General features: G+C 39.4%; 3 protein-coding genes across 6 annotated transcripts in view; 1 reads left to right on the top strand and 2 right to left on the bottom strand.

The window, feature by feature from the left end:
* The window catches only part of LOC106557100 (oxoglutarate dehydrogenase L), a 90,600-nt gene extending 86,767 nt beyond the window's left edge, over positions 1-3,833 (top strand). Inside the window, exons 22-23 of one of the 2 annotated variants that reach the window (XM_087703106.1) lie at positions 2,456-2,610; positions 3,053-3,833. In XM_087703106.1, the coding sequence (XP_087559232.1) occupies positions 2,456-2,610; positions 3,053-3,176 (279 nt within the window). In that variant the 3' untranslated portion in view covers positions 3,177-3,833. The remainder of the gene's footprint in view (positions 1-2,455; positions 2,611-3,052) is intronic. The other variant, XM_087703107.1, reaches the window with a different exon arrangement.
* A 206-nt stretch (positions 3,834-4,039) lies between these two features.
* LOC106557101 (UPF0728 protein C10orf53 homolog) lies at positions 4,040-13,859 on the bottom strand. 2 transcript variants are annotated; one of them, XR_001314078.2, is made up of 4 exons: positions 13,692-13,859; positions 6,062-6,181; positions 5,780-5,934; positions 4,040-4,738 (listed from the first exon to the last, which is right to left on the bottom strand). XR_001314078.2 is itself a non-coding variant. In XM_014076228.2 (3 exons), exons 1-3 carry the CDS (start codon positions 13,783-13,785, stop codon positions 5,870-5,872), a joined length of 279 nt encoding a protein of 92 aa, XP_013931703.1. In that variant the 5' UTR covers positions 13,786-13,859; the 3' UTR covers positions 4,040-5,869. The 2 variants fall into 2 exon arrangements, 1 of the variants encoding a protein (XP_013931703.1); XM_014076228.2 differs by having other exon boundaries at positions 4,040-5,934.
* Positions 13,860-19,341: 5,482 nt separating this feature from the next.
* Positions 19,342-21,995, bottom strand: part of LOC106557099 (choline O-acetyltransferase) — a 31,034-nt gene continuing 28,380 nt past the window's right edge. For both annotated transcript variants that reach the window (XM_087703103.1, XM_087703102.1), the window contains exon 14: positions 19,342-21,466. In XM_087703103.1, coding sequence (XP_087559229.1) covers positions 21,206-21,466 — 261 coding nt within the window. In that variant the 3' untranslated portion in view covers positions 19,342-21,205. The remainder of the gene's footprint in view (positions 21,467-21,995) is intronic.

The following is a 21,995-nucleotide window of genomic DNA, read 5'->3' as shown; positions in this document are numbered from 1 at the left end:
CCATAATTCATACATTCGCTTTAAATATCCTCTTTTTTCTGGCTCTGAGTTGTAGTAACAGGCCATTATGGCACGGTTTTCATCTGCACTATATTTTTGTCGTTTTGTTGGCTGGTCCACTTGTAGCCCACTTGTCGACGGATGTCCAGGGACCCCAACATCCGCCGCGGCCCTTGTTAACCCGCGCGACGACCGATGCGGTATGGAATTCTTATTCGTTTTTTTCACCATATTGTATGGGTTGGCGGGGTTTTTTTTATGGGACCAGATGCCAACCTGATCCCAACCTTCCTCCTTTCTCATCCGGGCTTGGGACCGGCAACGGCGGAGTTGTTATTATTATTATTATTGTACAATTGTATCACAGCGGCCAGTTGTTTCGCTGGATTTGGCATTGGTTACTAGTCGGGCCCCACCCAGGGGCCTAGGACGTCGTAACGTATTTTCGTAATATACGTGCAGACCCAAGCAGTGCAGCTTTTTGCATTTGACTGATGGTGATTTTGTCAATTTTTAACTGTTTTAAATGTAATTCCAGTGCTTTTGGAATAGCACCCAGTGTGCCAATTACTTTGCCCCTGTTTCCCCCCTCTCCTCAATCTGTGTCATAAATCACATTATACAATGAGGTGCTCCAGCAGGTTGTAGAATTCCATGCCTCACAAGCCTGCTGTAGTAATCTGAGATCCGACTCTAGTTGAAGGTATGTGTGTAATGCTTTCCCCCCTTTCCTCCCATGGCAACTCGATAACAGACATGGAAATGCTTTATGAGTTGATATTTGGCTCCCCTCACTTCCTATGTGAAGCAAAAACAATTTGAGTACAGGTATAGAATTTAGGGATGTGCCCCCCCCCCCAGGCTTGTTTGGATTTTCTGTATGGAATTTTGCTATTAAGGCAGGCATCCTCAAACTATGGCCCACGGGCTGGATATGGCCCGCCAATGCAAAGTATGTGGCCCGTGAAGTGGTGGAATGAAAAGCAGCTGCCAGCTTGTAAAGTAGTGCTTTAAAAGTCTTTAAAAACACTTTAAAAACAGCCTTTCAGATGTTTTTCACAGCCATGTGATCTAGGGCTGGTGGGTGAGTCGGGAAGGGGATACTTTTAAAGTAACACTTTAAAAGGGAGGGAGGGAGATATGTCTCCACATCTCCTAGCTTTTTCAAAATCAGCTGAAGATGGCTAATACTAATTCAAATGCAAGCACAGTATAATGCCTGAAGGAGAAACCTATTGCTTTGATTCTTCCCATATATAAAGTGCATCCAACAAATTGGTTGCTAAACAATTTTGGTAGATATTCATGTGTGTATATGCGCATGCGCAAGTATGGCAAAAAGCAAATTAGTTTGTGAATTCTCCTCCAGGCTTAAAAGACCTTTGGCCCTGTAATCCCAAATAAGCAGGCCCACACTTCCCACTGAATTAGTAGTATATTTATGTTGGTTAAAATTGTTCTTCATTTTAAATATTGTATTATTTCATGCTTTTTGCACTACAAATGAAGATATGTGCAGTGTTCATAGAAATTTGTTCATGTTTTTTTCAAACTATAGTCCGGGCCCCAACAGTCTGAGGGACCATTATCCCTCCTTAATTCACCATTGGAGGCTGGGTATGTGTGTGTGTTGAATCTCACCTTCTTCCTCTTGCTTCCAATGACTCTCAATGCCCATCTTGGGGGTCTTACTTGCAGTCTTAATTGGTGCAGTTCTCAGTCTGGTTTATTGTGTGGTCATCTGAAATGTATGATCAGAAGTTATTTTGAAGGAAATCCTGTTTGCTTTATTCTTTTTTTAATGACTATTTTAAGCAAAGAGCGAGAATCCAGGATTCAGAAAGCCCGGTAACCTTGATAGATTTTAAAAGGAGTTCTGACTCTCTGTCAGGTTTCCGAAAGATGCCCTAATTAACTTATGAGCCTTAAGCCAAGTTTCAAAGAAATCCAGTCATTTATTAGGAACAACATTTTGGCAATACTTGTGTGGAGTCAGATCTGACCTCATGTAAGTTACGACTGAATTTTGCCCATTTTTCCCCTCCCCTCAGTCTATGTCGTAAATCACATACGAGGTGCTCCAGCAGGTTGTAGAATTCCATGCCTCATAAGCCTGCTGTAGTAATCTGAGATCTAACAACTACCAAGTTTTTAAACAAAAATCGTTACCAACATTCCTATTTTAATTTGCATTTTCAAGCATGTTCTCACACTTACCATCCTAACAGGTGGAGGTTTGGAAGGATATAACAAATAACTCCACCGTAATCTTCACATCTCTGGTAGAACTGCAGACTGCTTGGTTCGCTTTGATTCATAGATCGAACAAAACCTTCAAGCTTCCCTGTTGGTGTGCATGGGAGATCCCGTAGTAAAGCATTTGGGGAATGAGATGTGCAGCTGCAGAATGTGACTTCTTTATATTTCAGAGGGTTCTTTGATGTTTTTCCTCTAGATCTCACCATTTCCTTTTGATTTGTTAAAAGAGGAAATTGAGAAGTATGCTAAAGCCGAACTTGTCTGGTGCCAAGAAGAGCATAAGAACATAGGCTACTATGACTATGTCAAACCTCGTTTCCGGACTATCGTCAATCATACTCGACCTATATGGTAACAATGCTTGCATTGGATATCAGGGATCACCCGAAAATCATTTAGCATCAGGCAGTAAGCCTGAAATTTGCAGTTCATGGAGCATGTTCAGCCAGTAAGTTGCATTTCTTCTAAGCAGAATCAGTGGACCCCTATGGAACCTAAATAGACCATATGGGGGAATCTGCTTGGAGCACTGATATACATAGGGATCTGAAAGCTTTTTGGAAAATAGAGTGAAAAAATTTGGAAGATCACTTTGCTCATAGAGCTGGGTAAATGTTGTCTGAACTTCTAGTTGCCCATGTGAGATGTGGATGCTGTAGCAGACAGCTATTCAGGCTTGCTAGTTATCTCTTGTATAATCAACCATTCAACGGAAATTATAGTGTTAGTAGATAGTATTACATCCACACATACTTCAGAGAAATCTCTCATTTATTTCCTCTTGTATCTTAAGGTATGTTGGTCGGGAACCAGCTGCTGCTCCAGCCACAGGTAACAAAAACACTCATCTCGTCTCACTCCGAAGATTTTTGGATACAGCCTTCAACCTGGAGGTGTTTGAAGGGAAGACATTTTGACCCTTGACATGGGTTCCCTTGCTCCATTATCTAGAATGTATGTATTTATGGAAGGAAGGCTGTCACGATAAAAAGGGAGTGAAAGCTAGTTGAGGGTTTCATTTTTTTAGGCAGGGAAGTAGTCAGCTTCTTCAAAAGAATGTCAAACTAGATGTATGTATGGTGTAAATGTTAGAAGTAACTTCTGATTCTGTTAATTTGGCTTTAAGAATTACAGCACTGCTACCTCTTAGCGGAGAGAAGTAGCCCAAGTCTTCTGCTTTAAGACTGGCCAGTAGTTGCCAACGTTTCTAGTGATCTCTCCTTCTTTGTTAACTTCCTGTAGGTATAAACAAGATATAGATTTAGCCAAAATTCTGTTTTAGGTACCTAGTTTACTCCTTAGGGTTGTGCTGAGAGAAAACCATGCACTTACTGTGTGTGTCATCATCAGAATTCACAAAATCGGCAAAGGTTGTAAACGAAAAAGATGCAGATATATTAAAAATAGGGTTGTGGAGTAATTCTGGCATACTATATCAACACTTCATCTTGCAACCTAGCTTGGAATTTTTGATAAAGGGCCAAGAAAGCTGGCCAAAGTTATGTTGCCCTGTATATTGTAAAATGTAACCATGGTGGTAATCATAAAAATAATAAAATAGGATGCATCAGAAATATTCTGCCAGTATTTGACTCTGTGGCATCAAGTTGGTGTTGACTCTTCACAACCGCATAGAAAGTTGAGTTATAGCAAAGAATTTAGAGCTTTTCTTTAAAAAGCATTTCAGAGAGAATGGCCGAATGCAGCGTAAATAACAGTGAATCCATATATTTCTCAAGAAAGATCATCTCAGTGGATCTTGAAATATTTTCTGTCTTCCTTTCAGTAATAAATGCTCTTGTAGCTGGAACTGGTCAAATTAACATACAGACAAAAATTTGAAAGCATGGCTTTCCGCTATTGTTGTTTGTGGGTCAGATCCTTCTGCTTTAAAAATAAATGTATCCAAGATATGAAAAGTAAATAATAACATATAAGAGTCTGGTTTATTTGTGGTTTTATGACAATCTCATCTTTATGGATTGATCCTAGCATCCTGCTCGCCAAAATATTGACCTCCATTATTGTTGTTGTTGTTGTTATTCCATCTTTAGTTTGATTTGATTTGAAGTCTTTGCAGTTTAATCCTGGGAGAATTGCGACGCAGAGAACATATTTTGAACAAATTTAGTTTTATTTTTTATACCAACATAACTACAGTAAAGTTAATAGGTTTGCCGGGTGTTATTTTTCTGAACCTTCAGGCCATTTTAAAGAAAACCTACAAATTAGTAGAAAGAATCCTTTATTCGTGTTTTATTTTTAAAAAGTTTCCGAATTCTTCAGGATTCCTGTGATACTTAGCATTCTGAAGGAGAAATATCAATATCTCAGTTGTCGACTCACAATCGTTTAAACAGCACCCCAAAAGTCACCTTTCTAGGCAGTCTAGGAGTCCATTAAGCTGCTTTTTGGTTCAGTTCTCTGTATCATTTGTTGGCCTTTCTTCTAAAATGAGACGAAAGCTGAGCCTCCTCACCTGTTGATGGAAATTCAGAGAAGAGACCAGATGGGTGATTCCTTGAACCACAAATGATCCTGTCTTGGGCCTGGATAAACTTTCAAGTGGGAAAAGTCAAACCTTGAACTGGACTAGTGTATTTTAAGACTCTCCCTTGGGAGAGAGAGCTATTGAACCTGCTTTTTCCAGAAGGCAACTGGACTTGCTTGGTTCAGAAATAAAGGAGTTTCTTGGCTGAGAAACAAAATGTTTTCAAAGAAAAAACCCAAGTAAGTCCATTTGCATTCTGGGAAAAAGCACCTTTGGGACAACCATGACTTGGATGATTGAGAAGCATAGATCATGAATAGCTTCACATTTAGCAGCAGGGAAATATGCTGCGGATTCTCGGTGATCCTATTCCACACAGGAAAGAAAAACCTTTTTCATGAACTCTGCTAATTTAAAAGAAATGGACAGGATATGAGTAGATTGTCATTAATACAAAGCATACCTTACATTGTTGGCAAAGTCCTAGTAGTAACACAAGAGGCTCTATCAAATTCGTGGCTACAGCTAATGACATATCACGGAAAGAGATAAAGCAAATAATTTTATTGCCATAGTCAGGAGTGATTATTATGCTTGCAATTCAGCCCTGGAAGTCTCCCTTCCTATAGTTCCATGCTGCTACCTAGAATATGATCGTTTTGGATTGATATGAGAAACTGGTGATTTGAACTTTTTAAGTACTTGAAGTAGGGAGAGGGATGCAATTGTTTTATTTTATTTATATGTTATTGAATTTATTTGCCACCCATCCCTCTATACTCTCCATATAGCAAGAATGCAGTAGAAAGGTGGTTCTCGGAAAGCTTCAACACACAACTAAGCCATGCAATGCAGCTTTGATCATTGCTCTCCCTCTGTGGCCAGCGGGTGGGCAGAGGGGCGTGGGTGATTCGAGAAGGTGAGGAACACTTCAGAAGATCAAGACGAATATAGAAAAGCACAAGGACAAACAGGCTCTAAATAATTAGATATAAAACAGAGAAGTGATTAGTGAATTGGAGACCGTACTGTTTTGGCATCAAGGTAGAAAAGGAGTCTTTTTTTTTTGCCTTCCTTCATGAGAAATGGGTTTTTAAAAAAACAAAGCACAGCAAAACTTCAGTAGGCTTTTAAGACTGCTTCTCGGGCTTCTTGGCAAAGAGGGTCCAGCTTGCCATCTCCTCCTGAGAGAAAGAGAGCAAGCAGGGATGGTGATTAATAGATAGAAATTCATAGCACATCAATGGATCATTTCTTAGCCATGAGTATATAGAGCGTCCCTCTGAGGTACTCCAGCCATTGGCCACTTACCGAAATCTAAATCATTAATGTTGCACTGGAAGACGGTCTCTCCGTTCACAATCAGCTGCACTTCATTCCAATCGGGAATTTGCTGGAGAACAATTTGATGCCCATCTTTTTTTAACACGGCTGCAGAGAAAGTAGAGCAGGCAGAAAACAGGGTTCATTCCCAAAGCTGACAACCACAGTACATGAAGATTTCACAAGATTTAATTGCAAGATTAATAAGAATGACAATGATGACAGAGACCTGTAAACTGAAGCAGAACTGCGGCCAAAGAAAGCAAAGGCAGAGTCATAGGGGCCTTGGGCGCAATCCCAAAAACGTCTGGAACACCACCACTGGAACACCTTCATTGGCATTGGCAAAATCACCACCAGTCAATTGCAAAAGGCAGCTTGACTCAGAACAGCTTCCATCCTGCGATGACGCCTCTAGCTCCATCACACAACCACATCTGCCTCTCCCAGGTCCTTGGAAGGACTCGATAGGTGGACAAAGCTGCCCAATCCAATCTAGACACCTGACTGACTGTCTGACAATACAATAATAGAGCCTTATTTTCCCCACCCTGGGCCGACTCCCTTTAAGTCTCCCCCATTCCTTTGCTTTTTCTAAATTAAAGACTCAACAAAACATGTCTTCATTGGAGAGTTGTGTGACTCTCAGAAAATCCTCACTGCTTCCTACCTGAGCTGGAAAAGAGAAATTCTGGTTGTGGTTTCTCCCATGCCAAGTTCAACAGGCTTTAAATTGTCTTATTCATAGTTCATACCTTACAGAGAACTATGGTTTGTGTAGCTGCTTATTTATTTATTTTTTTGCCTAGTCAAAGAATTTTAAAAGCAGGTTCACGCAGCAAAGACAAAACCAAACAAAGCAGATTTTTTTTAAAGCGGCACCTTGAGGGTCTCTCCCTGAAATAGACCTTTGTTTAGACATTGTCAGGAGTTAACTTGACTTTCTTTCCTCAGCCTTCTGCTAATAGAAGGACTCTTAATTTTTACTCCAGCCTTTTCTCTTTCTGGTTTCTGTTCCTACAATACATACATTTATTTAATTTATTTAATATGTCGAACATGTACTAGATAACAGGTATAAGTATAAACATGGACATGAACAAGGAATGAGTACAAGTAAATGGGGACAGTAGGACAGGGATGGTAGGCATGATGGTACACTTATGCACACACCAATTTATTGATTTATTTCTTTAAAAAATATATATATTTTTGTTTTTACATTTAAAACAGTGCAGCACCACAAGGGCGAAGTGACCATACAATTACATTATATACAAATAATCTCATCCAGTAACTGGTAGCCTACTTAATACATTATCTATCCTTCTATCCAATCACATTATTTACAGTTTGTTCCAGTCTTGTCACTTTGTCTTATACCAATAATAGAATCTGTTCCAGACTTCAAAATATTCTGATTCCCCTTTATTTTTTAGTTCAAGGGTGAGCCTATCTGCTTCCTCATAGGCCAAAATTTTCCTAAGTATATTTAACTCTGGTGGTGTATTTTCTTTTTTCCAATACTGTACACAAGTTATACGTTCTGCAGTTAGTATATGTATAATTAGATAAAGCACATCTTTCTTATACCCCTCCGGTATTTATGCCTAGGAGAAAAATTTCTGGTTTGAACAAAATTTGATCTCCCACCATTTGTTCCAACCATGATTGTATCATTTTCCAGTATCTTTTTGCCTCATTGCATGTCCACCACCTATGATAAAAAGTGCCTGGTGTTTGTTTGGGTTTTTTTGCACTTCCAACAACTTGGGGCCAAATTTTTAAACATTTTGGAGAACCATGCTGCAGAAAGATGCCATCTGTAGAACATCTTATACAGATTTTCTTTATAAGCTGGGGCCATTGTTAGTTTAAGTCTCCAAAGTTTTTCCCATTTAGCCAATTCCACATTATAACCAAAAATTTTCATCCAGGCGACCATAGTTTCTTTGACATGTTCTTCCTCAAGTTTATATTCCAGCAAAACTCTATACAGCACTTTGATCAACCTGTCTTCTGTCTCTATCAGAAGTTTATCTAATATTGAGTAATCTTTGGCAATACCTTCCTTTTTCCTATCCTGTGCAAACCTTGATTGTATCTGTAAGTAGGACCACCATTCTAGTTGTACCCCTTGTGATGCCAATTCTAGTCTAATTTTTAGCTCCCCTGTCTGTTCAATAACTCTTTGTATGTGACAATTTTTTCCATGTTAATTAAATTTGGATGTGTGTATGCTTCCATTGTAGATAGCCAAATGGCTATTTCAGTATAATGGTCGTGTTTAATTTTGTTCCATACTAATAACAGGGAGTGTTTGATGTAGTGTCTTTTAAAAATATTTATGTGCAGATTCCTTTTTATACCAGGAAGGTATGCCACCCTGCTTGGAGGTCATGACCTTCCAATTTGACTAATCTTTTCTTTCTCAACATTATCCATTCTTTTAACCATGTTAGAGTGGCCGCAGTATAATAAAGTTCCTAATCTGGTATGCCAAATCCTCCTTTTTCCTTAGTATCTTGCATAGCTTTGAGTTTTATTCTTGTTTTTTCCCCCTGCCATATAAATTTAGAAACCAATTGATTTAAAATCTTTAAAAAAACCTTTTTATAATTTAATGGGAATGTTCTGAAACAGAAAAATAAATTTTGGTAGACATTCATCTTTATGGCTGCAATCCTACCCATCAGGGACAAGGGGGCAACCTTGTCTTGTACCTTTCTGTATTGCTATACTTTGCGTTAATTCACCATTAATTATTACTTTGACTTTTTGATTTGTATATATTTCTCTAATCGTGTTTATAAACTTATCCTCAAATTCCATGTGTTCCAATTGTTGATGTAAAAGTTCCCAGTTCACATTTTTGAATGGATATGGTATTTTCTCTTTAATTTGGGGGGGATGTGAGCATACTGGTTTTGCTCTTTTTTAGAGGCAGACATAATGTTTTCCTTCTTTGGAGAACTTCACAATTGCGGGAACTTTTATCTGCCAGTACAGGTCCACTTCAGCCTTTCTCTACAAGCCAGCTGTGGCTTCCCTCTGCCCCCTGGTCCTCAGACTGAATTTTAATTTAGCTTCTTGATGAATGACAGCAAATTCCACCAGCAAGAAGTCCAGTTAATGAGGCTCTTGAAGTTTGGGCAAAGGTTTCACTAGACTGGGAGAAGTGCCTAAGATGTGCTTAGTGCTTTCTGGAGAGACTTAATGGGCCTGTGCAATCAGCAGAATGCAAAAAATAAACTCTCCCCCCCCCCGGCGCTGCCACTTCTCCCTGTCTGGTAACATTTTTCTATTCTGCTTCCCCCAAAATAATAACAACAATAACAACAACAACAAGATATATATAGTATACTAAATTATCTAGAGAATGCCAGTAGAGATAACACCACCACCACCACCCTCGGATTGGCATTGATGACAATCAGGTCAAATTATAATTGAAGCCTATTACATTCATAATGCTATTTGAGATTTGTGAAAAGTCTATTAGGACTTCTGTGTGAACTAAGGACCAGCAACAAGGCAGTCATCAAAATCCTTTCCAAAAATATTAGGAATTGATCTGTATGGATCGAATCAAATTGTGAATGTTTTAGCGTCAACCAGAAAGTTCCAGCTAGTTGGTGATTTAATTTTTAAAAATTCATAAAAATGATTAAATAAGGCGTGAGCAGATATGGCATTTGTCTTTGGATGCCAGTAACAATTTTATATTATACTTTTCAATAACAGTATAATAAACGTTTTTCATTTTGCATTTTAACTGTATCTATGCTGTTAGAATGAATTTGAATTTTGGCCAGGAAGTTCTTGCAAAAATAAAGCCTAAAATTTAAGGCACATTCCTGATAAGTTCACCTTTGGGAAATTTAAGGGAAATTTTCTTTAATCAGAAAATTCTCAGTTCTCCAGGGCTCATCAGATCTGACAAAATCTAATGTGACTGATCCAATGCTCTCCTAATTGCTTCAAAATCCATAGGATGATTCTTTTCTCAGCTTCCATTTAAAATATTGATTTTTCCCCCCCTCGATTGTAGTTATCCAACACACCTCCCTCCTCCTGTTTTGCCCACAACAACAATCCTGTGAGGTAAGTTGGTAGAGAGAGAGAGTGACTGGCCGAAAGTCAGCCAGCTGGCTTTTACGGATAGGACAGGACTCATGTCCTCTTGCTTTTGTGTGTTTGTGTATGTGTGTGCGTGTAAGTTTTTTTTGTGTGTGTGTGTGTGTGTAGACACATACACATACACGTACACATGTACATACATCGGTTTATATATATTCCTTGATAAAATTTCAGGTTGGGCATGGGCTGGTATTCTTGTTCCGATTTTACATCTACCCTATAGGCCCATTTATGTATACATCAAGCATTACAAAAAAAAATCCATAAATTTCCCTAATGTTTTATATAAAAAAACCCAAACTTTGACTTTACTCCCCCAAATAAAGAAGATCAAAAGTCTATAAGATTCCTGGAGCTGAGCTTCTATCAGCTCTCTTATTATCTTATATTTGTATGTAAATCATATCATTTTGCATTTGGACATGTATATTAACATGTAATTTCTATGCTACTGCAGGGAATCTGGTTTCACTATCCTGGTTACAGAAAATACTGTGGGCAATTCTGTCCCTAAAAATTATCTTATGAGCTGAGAATACGTGAACATGCAGCCAACTAACATAACCATGAACCTTGGCCTACCTGCCAATTAAGTTTTCTGTTATTACTAAAGGTCTAATTAGATCATCCAGTAGGAACATTAATCGAATTTCCAATTTCTTTTGCAGGACAAATGAAGCTGCGTTAGGCAGTAAGCATCCTTACTGTAACCAGGATACAGTATAAAACCACAAAAGTTGTGGGTGCCTTACAAATAATGAGGAAAGAGCTGAGAAAGAATTGAACTCCTTCTAGGGTAACGGTTTCCTCATCCTAACCGTTCACTTCCCAGAAGAGCAACAAAGTTGATTAAGAGGGTAAAACATATAAAGAACGGTTGCTGGAACTGGGTATGTCTTATGAAAAGAAGTCTTTCATAAGAATTTTCATAGTCTTATGAAAAGAAGGACTGTGGGTGACATGATAGCAGGTATTCCAGTATTTGAGGGGCTGCAGGAAAGGCAAGAGGGTCAAGCTATTCTCTAAAGCCAAGATAAGAAGCAATGGGTGAAAACTAATCAAGGAGAGAAGCAACTTAGAACTCTAAGCAGAAATTTCCTGACAGAACAGTTCACCAGTGAAACAACTTGCCTCCAGAAGTTGTGAATTCTGCAACACTGGAAGTTTTTAAGAAGATGTTGGACAACCATTTGTCTGAAATGTATAGTCTCCTGCCTAGTCAGGGGGTTGGACTAGAAGATCTACAAGGTTCTGTTGTTCTGTTCTGTTCTTTTTCTATTCCAATTCCTATTCTGTTCCAATTCCTGTTCCGTTCTGTTCCATTCCATTCTATCCCAAGTCATCCCATCCCATTCTATTCATGTTATGGGTTCCTTGGGAATAAAACTAAGCAGATACAAATTGTGTAAAAACTGTGGTTATTATAAGAAAAGGCAAGGACTTTTCCTTATAAGTGAAGTGAGGAAATGGGTGGTAAGTGTTGGCTTTGGCTTTGGCTTTGAGGAGTGAACAAGGTCCACGGTCTTCAGCATAATAGGTAATTTGTTTTCAATGTGCATCAGCAAGAAGGATTATGAAGTCTTCCTTAAATCAAGTCAAAAATGACTTAGAACATAAAATCACAGGGCTGAAAGGGACCTCAGAGGTCTTCTAGTCTGACTTCATGGACATGTCATCCATGTAGCTTCCTTGATAATGATGTGGAAGCATTTATATCTTCTACATTAATTTCTGGAAAGTGTCCCAATCTCAGTCTACAATGTGAGTAATTCATGGTGATTTCCCTTCTATCTTTTAACTAGTTTCAACCCTGTTTAGCTTTGTAGGTTCAGCCAAGTAGGTTGAAGTAGGTTGTATGAAAAGAAGAATAGTTAAAATGAACTTTCCTCTCGTGATCCCACAGAGCAATTATTTTCTTTGCTAGCAACACCTTTGAGGTTAAACCCACTCATCTAGGACTAACTCTTGCTGAACCCAGTAAATAAGACCCTCTTGAACACATGTTTGTTTGGGGATTTTCACCTAGGCTGCCTCATGCATTGTTCGACACAGGTGTTTTGTGGAAGATACAAATAGAAATTTGCATATTTTGTGTTGATAACAACTGCCTTCTGTTCAGTATTAAAAGCATTCACAAAGCACACCAAAATGACATGCAAGATGCTCAGATGGTTTGTAATTCAGAAAGAAAATGACTTTCTTGTTCTCACAGACAGCAAAAAGTTGTAAGCTTTTCTGAAGTGTTCATCTTCTTATCAAACAGAACAGAGAACAGAAAACAGTATAAAGTCTCCCCAAAAAAGAAGCAAAAACTTTAGTAACAACTACCACCACAGTTATTTTCCATCAGAAAAGAAAAGAATTCCATGCACATTTCTTTCTTAATTTATTGGGTTTAGTTCAGGGGAAAGCATTTCTCTCAGTAGGAAAAAAAATGTTGGAAGAACATAGAACATAACAGAATAACAGAGTTGGAAGGGATCTTGGAGGTCTTCCAGTCCACTCCCCTGCTTGACCAGGAGACCCTATATTATTTCAGACAAGTGGCTGTCCAATCTCTTCTTAAAACCCTGCAGTGATGGAGCACCCACAACTTCTGAAGGCAACTTCTGTTTCCACTGGGTAATTGTTATCATTGCCAGGAAATTTCTCCTTAGTTCTAGGTTGGTTGTTCTCTCCTTGGTTAGTTTCCATCCATTTTTTCCATCCAGTGAAAGAAGCAAGCAAGTAAAGAATTAGAAGTCCTTTAACTTAAGTGAATTTTCATTCACTTATTACAAACAGAAATTGGCATGTTTAACCAATGTCAGGTTAGTGTAGAAGCCAAGATGTTCACCTGAGAATTCACCCCAAAATTGACCATTTTCAGATGTCTGTGGAAAGGATAGATTTATTAGTCAGATGGTTTATTCAGCTTGGACTAGGCAATGCATGAAAGGTGAAGCTAACTCTTTAGCTTCTGAAGGCCCACAGGAGGTCATCTATAGTGAGACAGAACTGAAATCTGACAGCCCATTTTTGTTCTTTTTGAGGGGATGGCAGGGATGAAGGATGAGATTCCTAAAGTACCTCAAACATCACAAAATGAGCAAACACCATGCAGCCAAAACCCAGCGATTTTGTTACATTTCAGTAGTGGAACTCAAAATGATGGAGAACTGTAAATTGTAGGGTGGGTTAGGGGGGCACATGTGGCCTGCCTCTGCCACCCACAAAGACAGCTTCCATGCAGACCTCTTCCCTCCAGGCATTGACTTCTTGTTCCCCTTCTTCCAACCTGCCAGAACTAATTTTTCCACCCCACTCCCCCTGCCTGCACCACCATCCTACCATTATTGATGAAGAATGGATGAGAAGCAAAATGTCTTCAAGGAAAAACAAAGGAAGTCAAGCAACTTTGGGGCAACCATGACTTGTATGACTGAGAATCTCCATACACCATTCTTCTCTCAGCAAGAACCCTTTGGGTGTCACGCACCTTGCATGCCCTCCAGGCGAAAAGTCCTGTGCTCCACCACTCCACAGCTTCGATAAGGCCCATATTTGAGGGTCACCAGAGCATTCTTTGGCATTGCTGGGCTAGCTATAAGAAGACTTCCAAGGAATGAGGAAGCAAATGGAGGGTGGAGCTGAAACTCGTCCTTCTCTGCTGCCTAGGAAGCTCTGGTGGCTTTGACATCACCCACAGTAGCCATGGCAAAGCTTGTTGTTTCCTTGGGGACACAGTGTCACAAAGGGGGAAAAAAACTGTTGGTGCTCAATTCTGTGGTGCTTCATTTGCAGGCAGAGAGAGAGAGGAAGGGAGGGAAAAGAGGGAGGGAGGGAGAGCGAGAGAAAGAGAGCAAAGAGAGATTCTGCAGAACTTCAAACAGGCACATTGGTGGGATTTTGATGACTTGGTGAAGGTGTGTAGCCTTTTGTCATACACTCCAACTAGTCATTTTCCTAATGATGTGGGTACTAAAAACACCCCGGTTGGATTCATAATACCATAATTTGGCTTTTAGATGAGAGCCTGTTGTGAATTCAGCCAGTCTATTCTATTCTCTGAACTGTAGCTCAGCATTATAGTGAAAGACAATAACGTGACTCCTGAAGCTTCATAGGACTGAATGGACCTCTACAAATTTTTATTTATCAAATTTATTGGCTGCCCATCTTATTGGAGTCTAATTTCATCTGGGGATCTTATGGTTCCTCTTCAACTGCAAGAGGGAGGCTCTCTGCAGTCCCTTGAGGCTTAGGTTAATATTGGCTGCCAAGACTGAGAAGGTTAGGCAAGTATCCCAGGATTGGGACCCCCCATTCTCTCTCCAAATTGGCTACAGGCACACAGCTGAGACCACATGAAAGACGTGAGGTTGGAACTGAGGAAGTGAGGGACATTTTATTTGCTCTTCTACTCCAGCATTTTGAGCCATCTGGAAGGAAGTAAATTGCATCAGTCCTTGGCCCCAGATCCAATAGATTTTTTTGGAGATTTTATTAATATTTGTAGGCCGCCCTTTTCCCTGAGGGGACTCAGGGCGGCTCACATAAAATCAGGGAGGGGGAATACAGACATTGACATAGAGACATATAATAAAATAGTAAGCAACATACATTCATCATTCGGGAGGGGCGGCTATCCTTGTCCCCAGGCCTGACGGGCTAGCCAGTTCTTAAGGGCTGTGCGGAAGGCCTGGACGGTGGAGAGGGTACGAATCTCCACGGGGAGCTCGTTCCAAAGGGTCGGGGCTACTACTGAGAAGGCCCTCCTCCTTGTAGTTGCCAGCCGGCATTGGCTGGCCGATGGAATACGGAGGAGGCCTAATCTATGTGATCTTATTGGTCGCAGGGAGGTAATTGGCAGAAGGCGGTCTCTCAAGTATAGGAAATTTGATGGCAAGTTAACCAAATTTGAAGGACTTGCAGAGGATGAAAAGGGAAGCATTGGTTTTGCGAACCTCTTGGCTTCCATTCCCACTCTTATTTTGGAGGAGAAGGGATCCCATTCATTTAAACAAAAAGAAACCAGTCCCTTTGTTGTTGAACTCTGGCAATCCACTTCTGGTCTTTCCTCCTGTTGGTTCTGCCCTCTGGACTCTCTTGCTCCCTCCAGGTGAGATCTTCACCTGCCCTTTTGGCCTCCTGAAAGGCCTTGAAGACAGGGCTCTGCCAATTAGACTGGGACTCCAAGGGGGATGCGGCACTTTGGAGGTGGCTGATAGAGTGGAGAATCTCACACACACACAAAAACACACACACACACACACCTCCCTATGCACTTGGCTCCTTCACTCTTCACATGGGTCAGTTTTATTTTAACTGAATTGTAAATTCCTATTTGAATTTTAAATTGTCTATTATTTCTATTTATTTAGATGCATTATAGAAGGCCTAAAATCACCTCTGGTGAAAAAGGTGACATATAAATAAATACATAAATAAATACATAAATAAATACATAAATAAGCAAATGAAATATTAGCCCATATTAGGTATGACTGAGGTACAATAAATAAATAAACAAACAAACAAACAAACAAACAAGCAAATGAAATATTAGCTCATATTAGATATGACTGAGGTACATAGAGAGCTAGTGTGCAGGTCATAGGTTGTCCTCTTTGGTGGAAATGAATGATTGATTGATTGTATATGCCATCCAGTTGGATGTTGACTCTTTGCAACCACATCAATAGATCCCCCCCCCCCCCCAGCAAGATCAGTGTCCAGTTTGGTTCAGAATAAAATCCACCACTATTGTTTGTTTTTTTAATTTGCTTTTTATTCACTACTCCTTTGCAATCAACAATCAATGGACTGTAAATTCTTAGTGTATACAATGTGCTATGAAATTCAAAACTGACAATGGGAACAATTTGATACCTGGGAACTCACAATCTGTAGCTCATACTAACCACAGAGGCAGCAAAATACACATTTAGATTTGGCATCAATCAATATGATGTTATAAAAATAAAATATTGCTAAAATATTGACTTTAATATAGCACACAGTATAAAAAGTTGGGATATATTGTCACTTTGTTACTACATCATAACTCTTATCAGCTTAGCTGAATACGGTTCACTCCGTATAACTATAAGAGGATCAAAAGCAACTCTTTTCTTTCATCTAAAGAGCATCTTCTCCTTTTTTAGCCCAGATATTCTCTTTAAAAAAATTAAGCGACCAATCTCTCTCCTGTGTGCTGATTCATATACTTACCTGCCCAAATTTTTTACTTTTGTATTGGATCAAACCAGATGGGAAATTGACTTTCATGAATGCAGTTAACCCATCTTACTTTTTTTCAGCATTAAAAAAAAAAAATCCTTGCTCACATCCACTGGGAGGAAGAAAACAAAAATCAGAAAATGTATAGATGCCAATAAAGTGCTTAGTTTGTGTGTGCGTTCAATATATATTGCATAAATATGTAAACATTTTTATAAATGAAAAAAGAGCAGCTATGAAAACTGTGAAGAATAAAATCCACTGTTTTGATGCTTCCACAACCCAGCCTACCCAGATACCCAAATCGGCCTTTGCTGGTACATCCATCAAAGCTCCTTCAGATGACACATACACTCCTTTTTTTGGTATCTGCAAGGAGCTTTGGGCACTCCATTGGGACACATTCAGTGGATTTAAAGACTAGCCCAAAATCACTTAGTTGGGTGGGTGGAATTTTGTTGATGGAAAGCTAGAAGTGCTTACTGTGCTGCTGTTCTGTCTATATTGTGTCACCACAAACCTGCTAGTGATGGAGAATTTGGTAACTAGCTTCCTTTGGAAATCAAGCCTTCAACTGCAAAGATTCATTTTTTTCCTTTGGTTGGAACTGCAGTCCAGATAAAGTAAGGTAAGAAAACCATGTTCCTTAGAAACCAAGGGATCTGATCATTAACCTTTAATAAATCAATATTTTTGTCTTCATGATCTCCAACAAACCTTCAGGGCATGCATCTTGCAAGTCCCTAACCAATCCATTTTTTACATTTCCCTTTAGATTTGCATAGATAGCCATGATATATACTTTTCTAAGTTGCAAAGTAAAATTGCATTCTCGTTTGGCTACAACTTACTTTAACTGACATGGAAAATTCCTTGAAATTCAAGCGACCACAAAGCATGCACATACTGTAAGAGAAAAATAGTGTATTCACATAATAGGATGGTTTGATGGAAGGATGCCCAGAATATAAATTGGGTTTTGCTTAACAATGCATGGTCAAGCATTTTGTCCAAGAGATGTTGCTTTATCCATTACATTGGACTGAAACAGGACTTCAGCCGATATTTTTGTCAATTTTCTCAAAATTTCCATGAATCTGGTCTTCTCGGTAACACCCAGTTTTCATCTGAATGCATGCTTGTTTCTGGAATCTGCGTACAGAGCATTTATCTGCTGCTTCATTTATTTCTAGGAATTAACTTGAATTGCTGGGAAAGGTTCAAGAAAAGGCCTTATATTATGTAGCACAAAGATTGAACTGTTTCACTGCAATAACTATTTCATGCAAACCAGATAATAGATCAACCATTTCTCAGAAGAATTTCTAGACAGATGGGTCTAATGGTGGAAAGAAGAAAGGAACAGCCATTCAGGAAAAAGCAAATGTATATGTAAACAGATACAGCCAAGAAGAAATAGGACTTACATTATTCTTTTTTAATCTGGCATTTTTCAGGTAGTGTATGTTGAGTTAGCTTTGAACGGTTTCTACCACAAATTTGTGTCCCTCTACATTTTTAAAAGACACAGAGAAAATGGATTTGGTTTATACAGAGGCAACCAGAAGAAAGAAGGGACTAAAAACAGTCCTGTGAACAAAGATGGTAGGAAATGAGCACCTTTAGTCTTGAGAAGACTGAGTGGTGAAATGGTGGCCATCTAAAAAGACTTGAAAAGGAGAGTCAAAAGGTGCTCTCCAGATGGCAAGATTACTGGAGAAAAATTGCAGGAAGGCAGATTCTGATGGAATGTTATGGGTAAATAACCCTTGCAGGAAAATATGTTGACAGTGGTGGAGTGTTGGAGGCTCTCTGTTTTAATTTGAGGAAAGGGCTAGTGTGACAGAACATCATCTAGTATCACAGGAGAGAGGGGTTCCCTCTCAGAGGGCAAAGAAACAGCAGAGCTTGGAGTGTCTGGTAGGCAGGAAATGGGCTAAAACGGTTCCTCCCTACCAATTCACAGACTATATATATATATATATATATATATATATATATATATATATATATATATATATATATATATATATATATATATATATATATATATATATATATATATATATATATATATATCTACAGTATCTGTAGATATGCAGATAATTGCTTTAATCTGGCAAGATTCTGTCTGTAAATGAACAACAATAAACTACTCTTGACATAACTCTACATGTCCTCCTTGATTCTCTGGCCTGATAGCTACAATTGGATTCTGCTTCTAGAAATATGAATCTCTAATTCCATCATTAGTTCCAAAAGCTAGGAATTTGAAGAGTAGTGAGTTGGGCAGTCTGCCTTACTAAAAGCCAGGACATTAATGTAATTAATAATAATGTAATTATTTCAGTACAGTTCACACTGACAAGACTAGAATATCAGAAAGCAGTGACGTGCGGTCAGCTTTAGCCCCGGTGAGGCTGTTTTTAGACTTGTGGACTTCAACTCCCAGAATTCCACAGCCAGGCATGCTCAGTTCTGATTTAAAGCGACAGCATTTTTCCCCCTTGCAAAATAAGTTTTCCCATTCTTTTTCTTCTCCCTCCCCCTCCTTCCTCCCTCTCTCCCTCCCTCCCCCACTCTCAAACAGACACACGCACACAGAGAACTTCGATCCTTCTCTCATTCACTCACAAACACAAACACAGAAGTTGGATTGGATATATTTTCCAAAGGCTTGAAAGCAGCTCCTCTGCCATACCCCCCCTTTCCCTGTTGCCTTCCGATCAAACTTTTGGAATTCCTCCCCCCTCCCCACACACGCACACACCTTTTCCAGCTGTTTCAGAGACGATTTCAACTCTGCTTTTCCCTGCCCTCCCCTCCCCTCTTGAAAAGCCAGAGCTCTGAAGTCAGACTGAGCTAGTCGCTCCCAGAAAACTCTAAAAAGCCTCTAAAATGCCCTCTACAGGAGGCGAGAGAATACGTGCCTCATTTGAATAAGAAATTCTTCGCTTGTTAACCCTTGCTTAACTCTTAAAAGGCGAAAAAATCCTTATGCAAAAGAAGCCCCTAGTTCTCCGGCCTCCTCCTAGTTAGTACTGAGAGTAGACACCAAGCCACTGTGACTTGAAATCTGGTAGCAACTACCCTGGCTTTCATTATTTTAAGGAAGTTATTTAAAATCCTTTCCTTTCCCTGAGGAGACTGGTGAGGCCCCGCCTCCCTTGCCTCTAGTGACTGCACGTCCCTGTCAGAAAGACAATTCCCCTAGTCCTTGCTGGAGGGGTCACGTACTGAACTACAGTTATAGACTGCATGCAAAGGAGGCCTTCAATCTGTTAAACTCTGATCCTTCCAAGAAATAGCATTGTCCTGGCACATAAAATCCCCATCTGCCTAGCAGAATCTCCTTGGGCTGCTTCACAGGACATTCTGGAACAGCCCGATGATAACGCTTGGATCTCTTACAGTAGCTGGAGTTGAAACCACAAACCTTGCGGGTCTTTTTCTTGTGCTCCTCCGTTATGCCCTGATGATGTTTACTACCCTGGTAATGAAACATCTTGTAAGAAGACAAGCTCACTGAACACTAGGAATTCAACAATTAAACCCTGAGTCACATACATGTAACATCTTTTTTTCCTAATGAAACAATTAAAACATGCAACACTTATTACAACTTACTTGAGAATATGATACAGGTACAATAACAGGTAAAGCATTTGAGCTGGTAACTCTAGAGGGCATTAGGAATGGGGTTGAAAGACAAGAGGAATAGCTACTACTAAGGCAATGGTCAGTGGGGCCTGAGCCTGGATCAAGAGAATAATCTTAGAAAACATCTCAGACAAACCCACTCAAGTTCCCAGGAAGATAAAATGAGGGAGGAGAAAAGCATGTTCAGCCTTGCAATATTGTGTTGTTGTTATAGCCATTGCCTGACTGATATGGCATCAGCTTCTTAGCCTGGCTTACCTTTTAGGTAGACAGTTATTAATTAATTAAATAAATAAATCTGGATTCAAAATGGCCCTTAATAATTGAAGAGAAGGAAAATACCTTCCCATCTTCATTGGTTTCTAACCCAATCTTCTCCAGAAGATCTAACTGTGCTCTTGTGAAAGATAATTCCTATAGTAGGTTCTTGGAAATATCTGACTGACCTTCAGCATCATCCATGGTGCCCTTTGGTTTCTCCCAAGACCACATGGGTCAATTGCTCAAGAGGACAAAAAGAGGACAGGGTCTTTCCAGGCCAGCAAGCTCTATCAAAACTGGGAGTCACATATCCATCCTTAAAATGAGGGATACACATCTTTCTAGGAGCCTTGCTCTTGAAATTGTTAATATTGTTAATATTGTTAGCACAATATCATTTCTTAGGTCCTTCTATATATTTTTTAATGTTTGCATCGGCTTCGTCACTGTGGCTCTTTGTATCCTGTTTAGACTGAAGCGATATATAAATTTTATAAATGAATAAATTATGGAGAGTTGGAACTCTCATGCATGGGATATATTGCACATTCACAGCAGCTATTTCTAAAATACTAGCATTAACTGCTTATTTCACATTGAGATGAATTGCATGTAATTTCATTCTTTGGGTCAAACATTATTCACACATTTGCTCTGTGCAGCACTGAAATGTCAGCTTTCTCAATAATTTAAGCTCCCGTTGTGATAAATAGGGATAGGAATACTCGCTTAAAGAAAAATAAAGTTCTCCTGCCTCCAATAAATAGCTGGCATTTTTACAGAAACATCACTCTACATTAAGAACATTTTGCAGAGAGGAGGAAGGAAAAGACTGCAACATGCATGGAATTAGGGTTTGGCTACTGGAGGACATCCGTCCAGTTTAGCCTGCTGGCTTTTCGAGGTCAAGCTGGATTCGCTACAGAGCTCTTTCAAGTCCATTAGACTTTCACTTATGGCTTTGACAAATTGGCTGGAAGAGGTCTCTCGACAATTTTTGAAGCTTGAAATGCAGAATAAGATATATTGGGACTGTGGATTGTAGCAAGCCCCATAGCCTTGAGGAATCACCGGCCCATAACAGCAGAACATCTCCATTGTGGTAGGAACCTAATTTTAAGTACAACAAAACAGGGTTAAGATAAGATGGCCAACTTAAGGCCTCCCGCCCACCACTATGGCGCTCTAGGGATACATCAACAATAAGCTGATTTTGGGATTGTCATTTTGACAGTGAAAGGAGGAGAAAATGGCTAAACCCATTCAGGATCAGCATCTTCAATTCATTGAACACATTTTAAAATATCAATTAAGCTCCAAGACAGAGACCAGACATAGTGCTTGGATTGTAAAATGTATAATTATTTGACCCATTCAAAATCACAAAACTGCATCTCACTTATTTTGAGGGATTCACTGCAGAAAGCAGTTATGTTTCGAAGATTTAGTTGTAAAAGGAAAGCAGGCTGCCAAAGAACACAGTGGCTGGACACCATCAAAGGTGACACCAGCCAGAGCATTCAACAACTCAAAGTAGTGCAGATGTCAGGGATCCAAATAACATCCCCAACAAAATAAGACTCCAAAGTTCCTCAAAGTTCAATTTTATTAGAGATGTCATATTGGCACATCTGGGAAA

Source organism: Thamnophis sirtalis, unplaced genomic scaffold (assembly GCF_051295495.1).
Source record: "Thamnophis sirtalis isolate CommonGarterSnake01/CBP01778 unplaced genomic scaffold, rThaSir2_p1.2 scaffold_21, whole genome shotgun sequence".
Classification (NCBI taxonomy): domain Eukaryota; kingdom Metazoa; phylum Chordata; class Lepidosauria; order Squamata; family Natricidae; genus Thamnophis; species Thamnophis sirtalis.
Note: the sequence above shows the minus strand (reverse complement) of the source record. Positions and strands in the feature narration are given on the sequence as shown.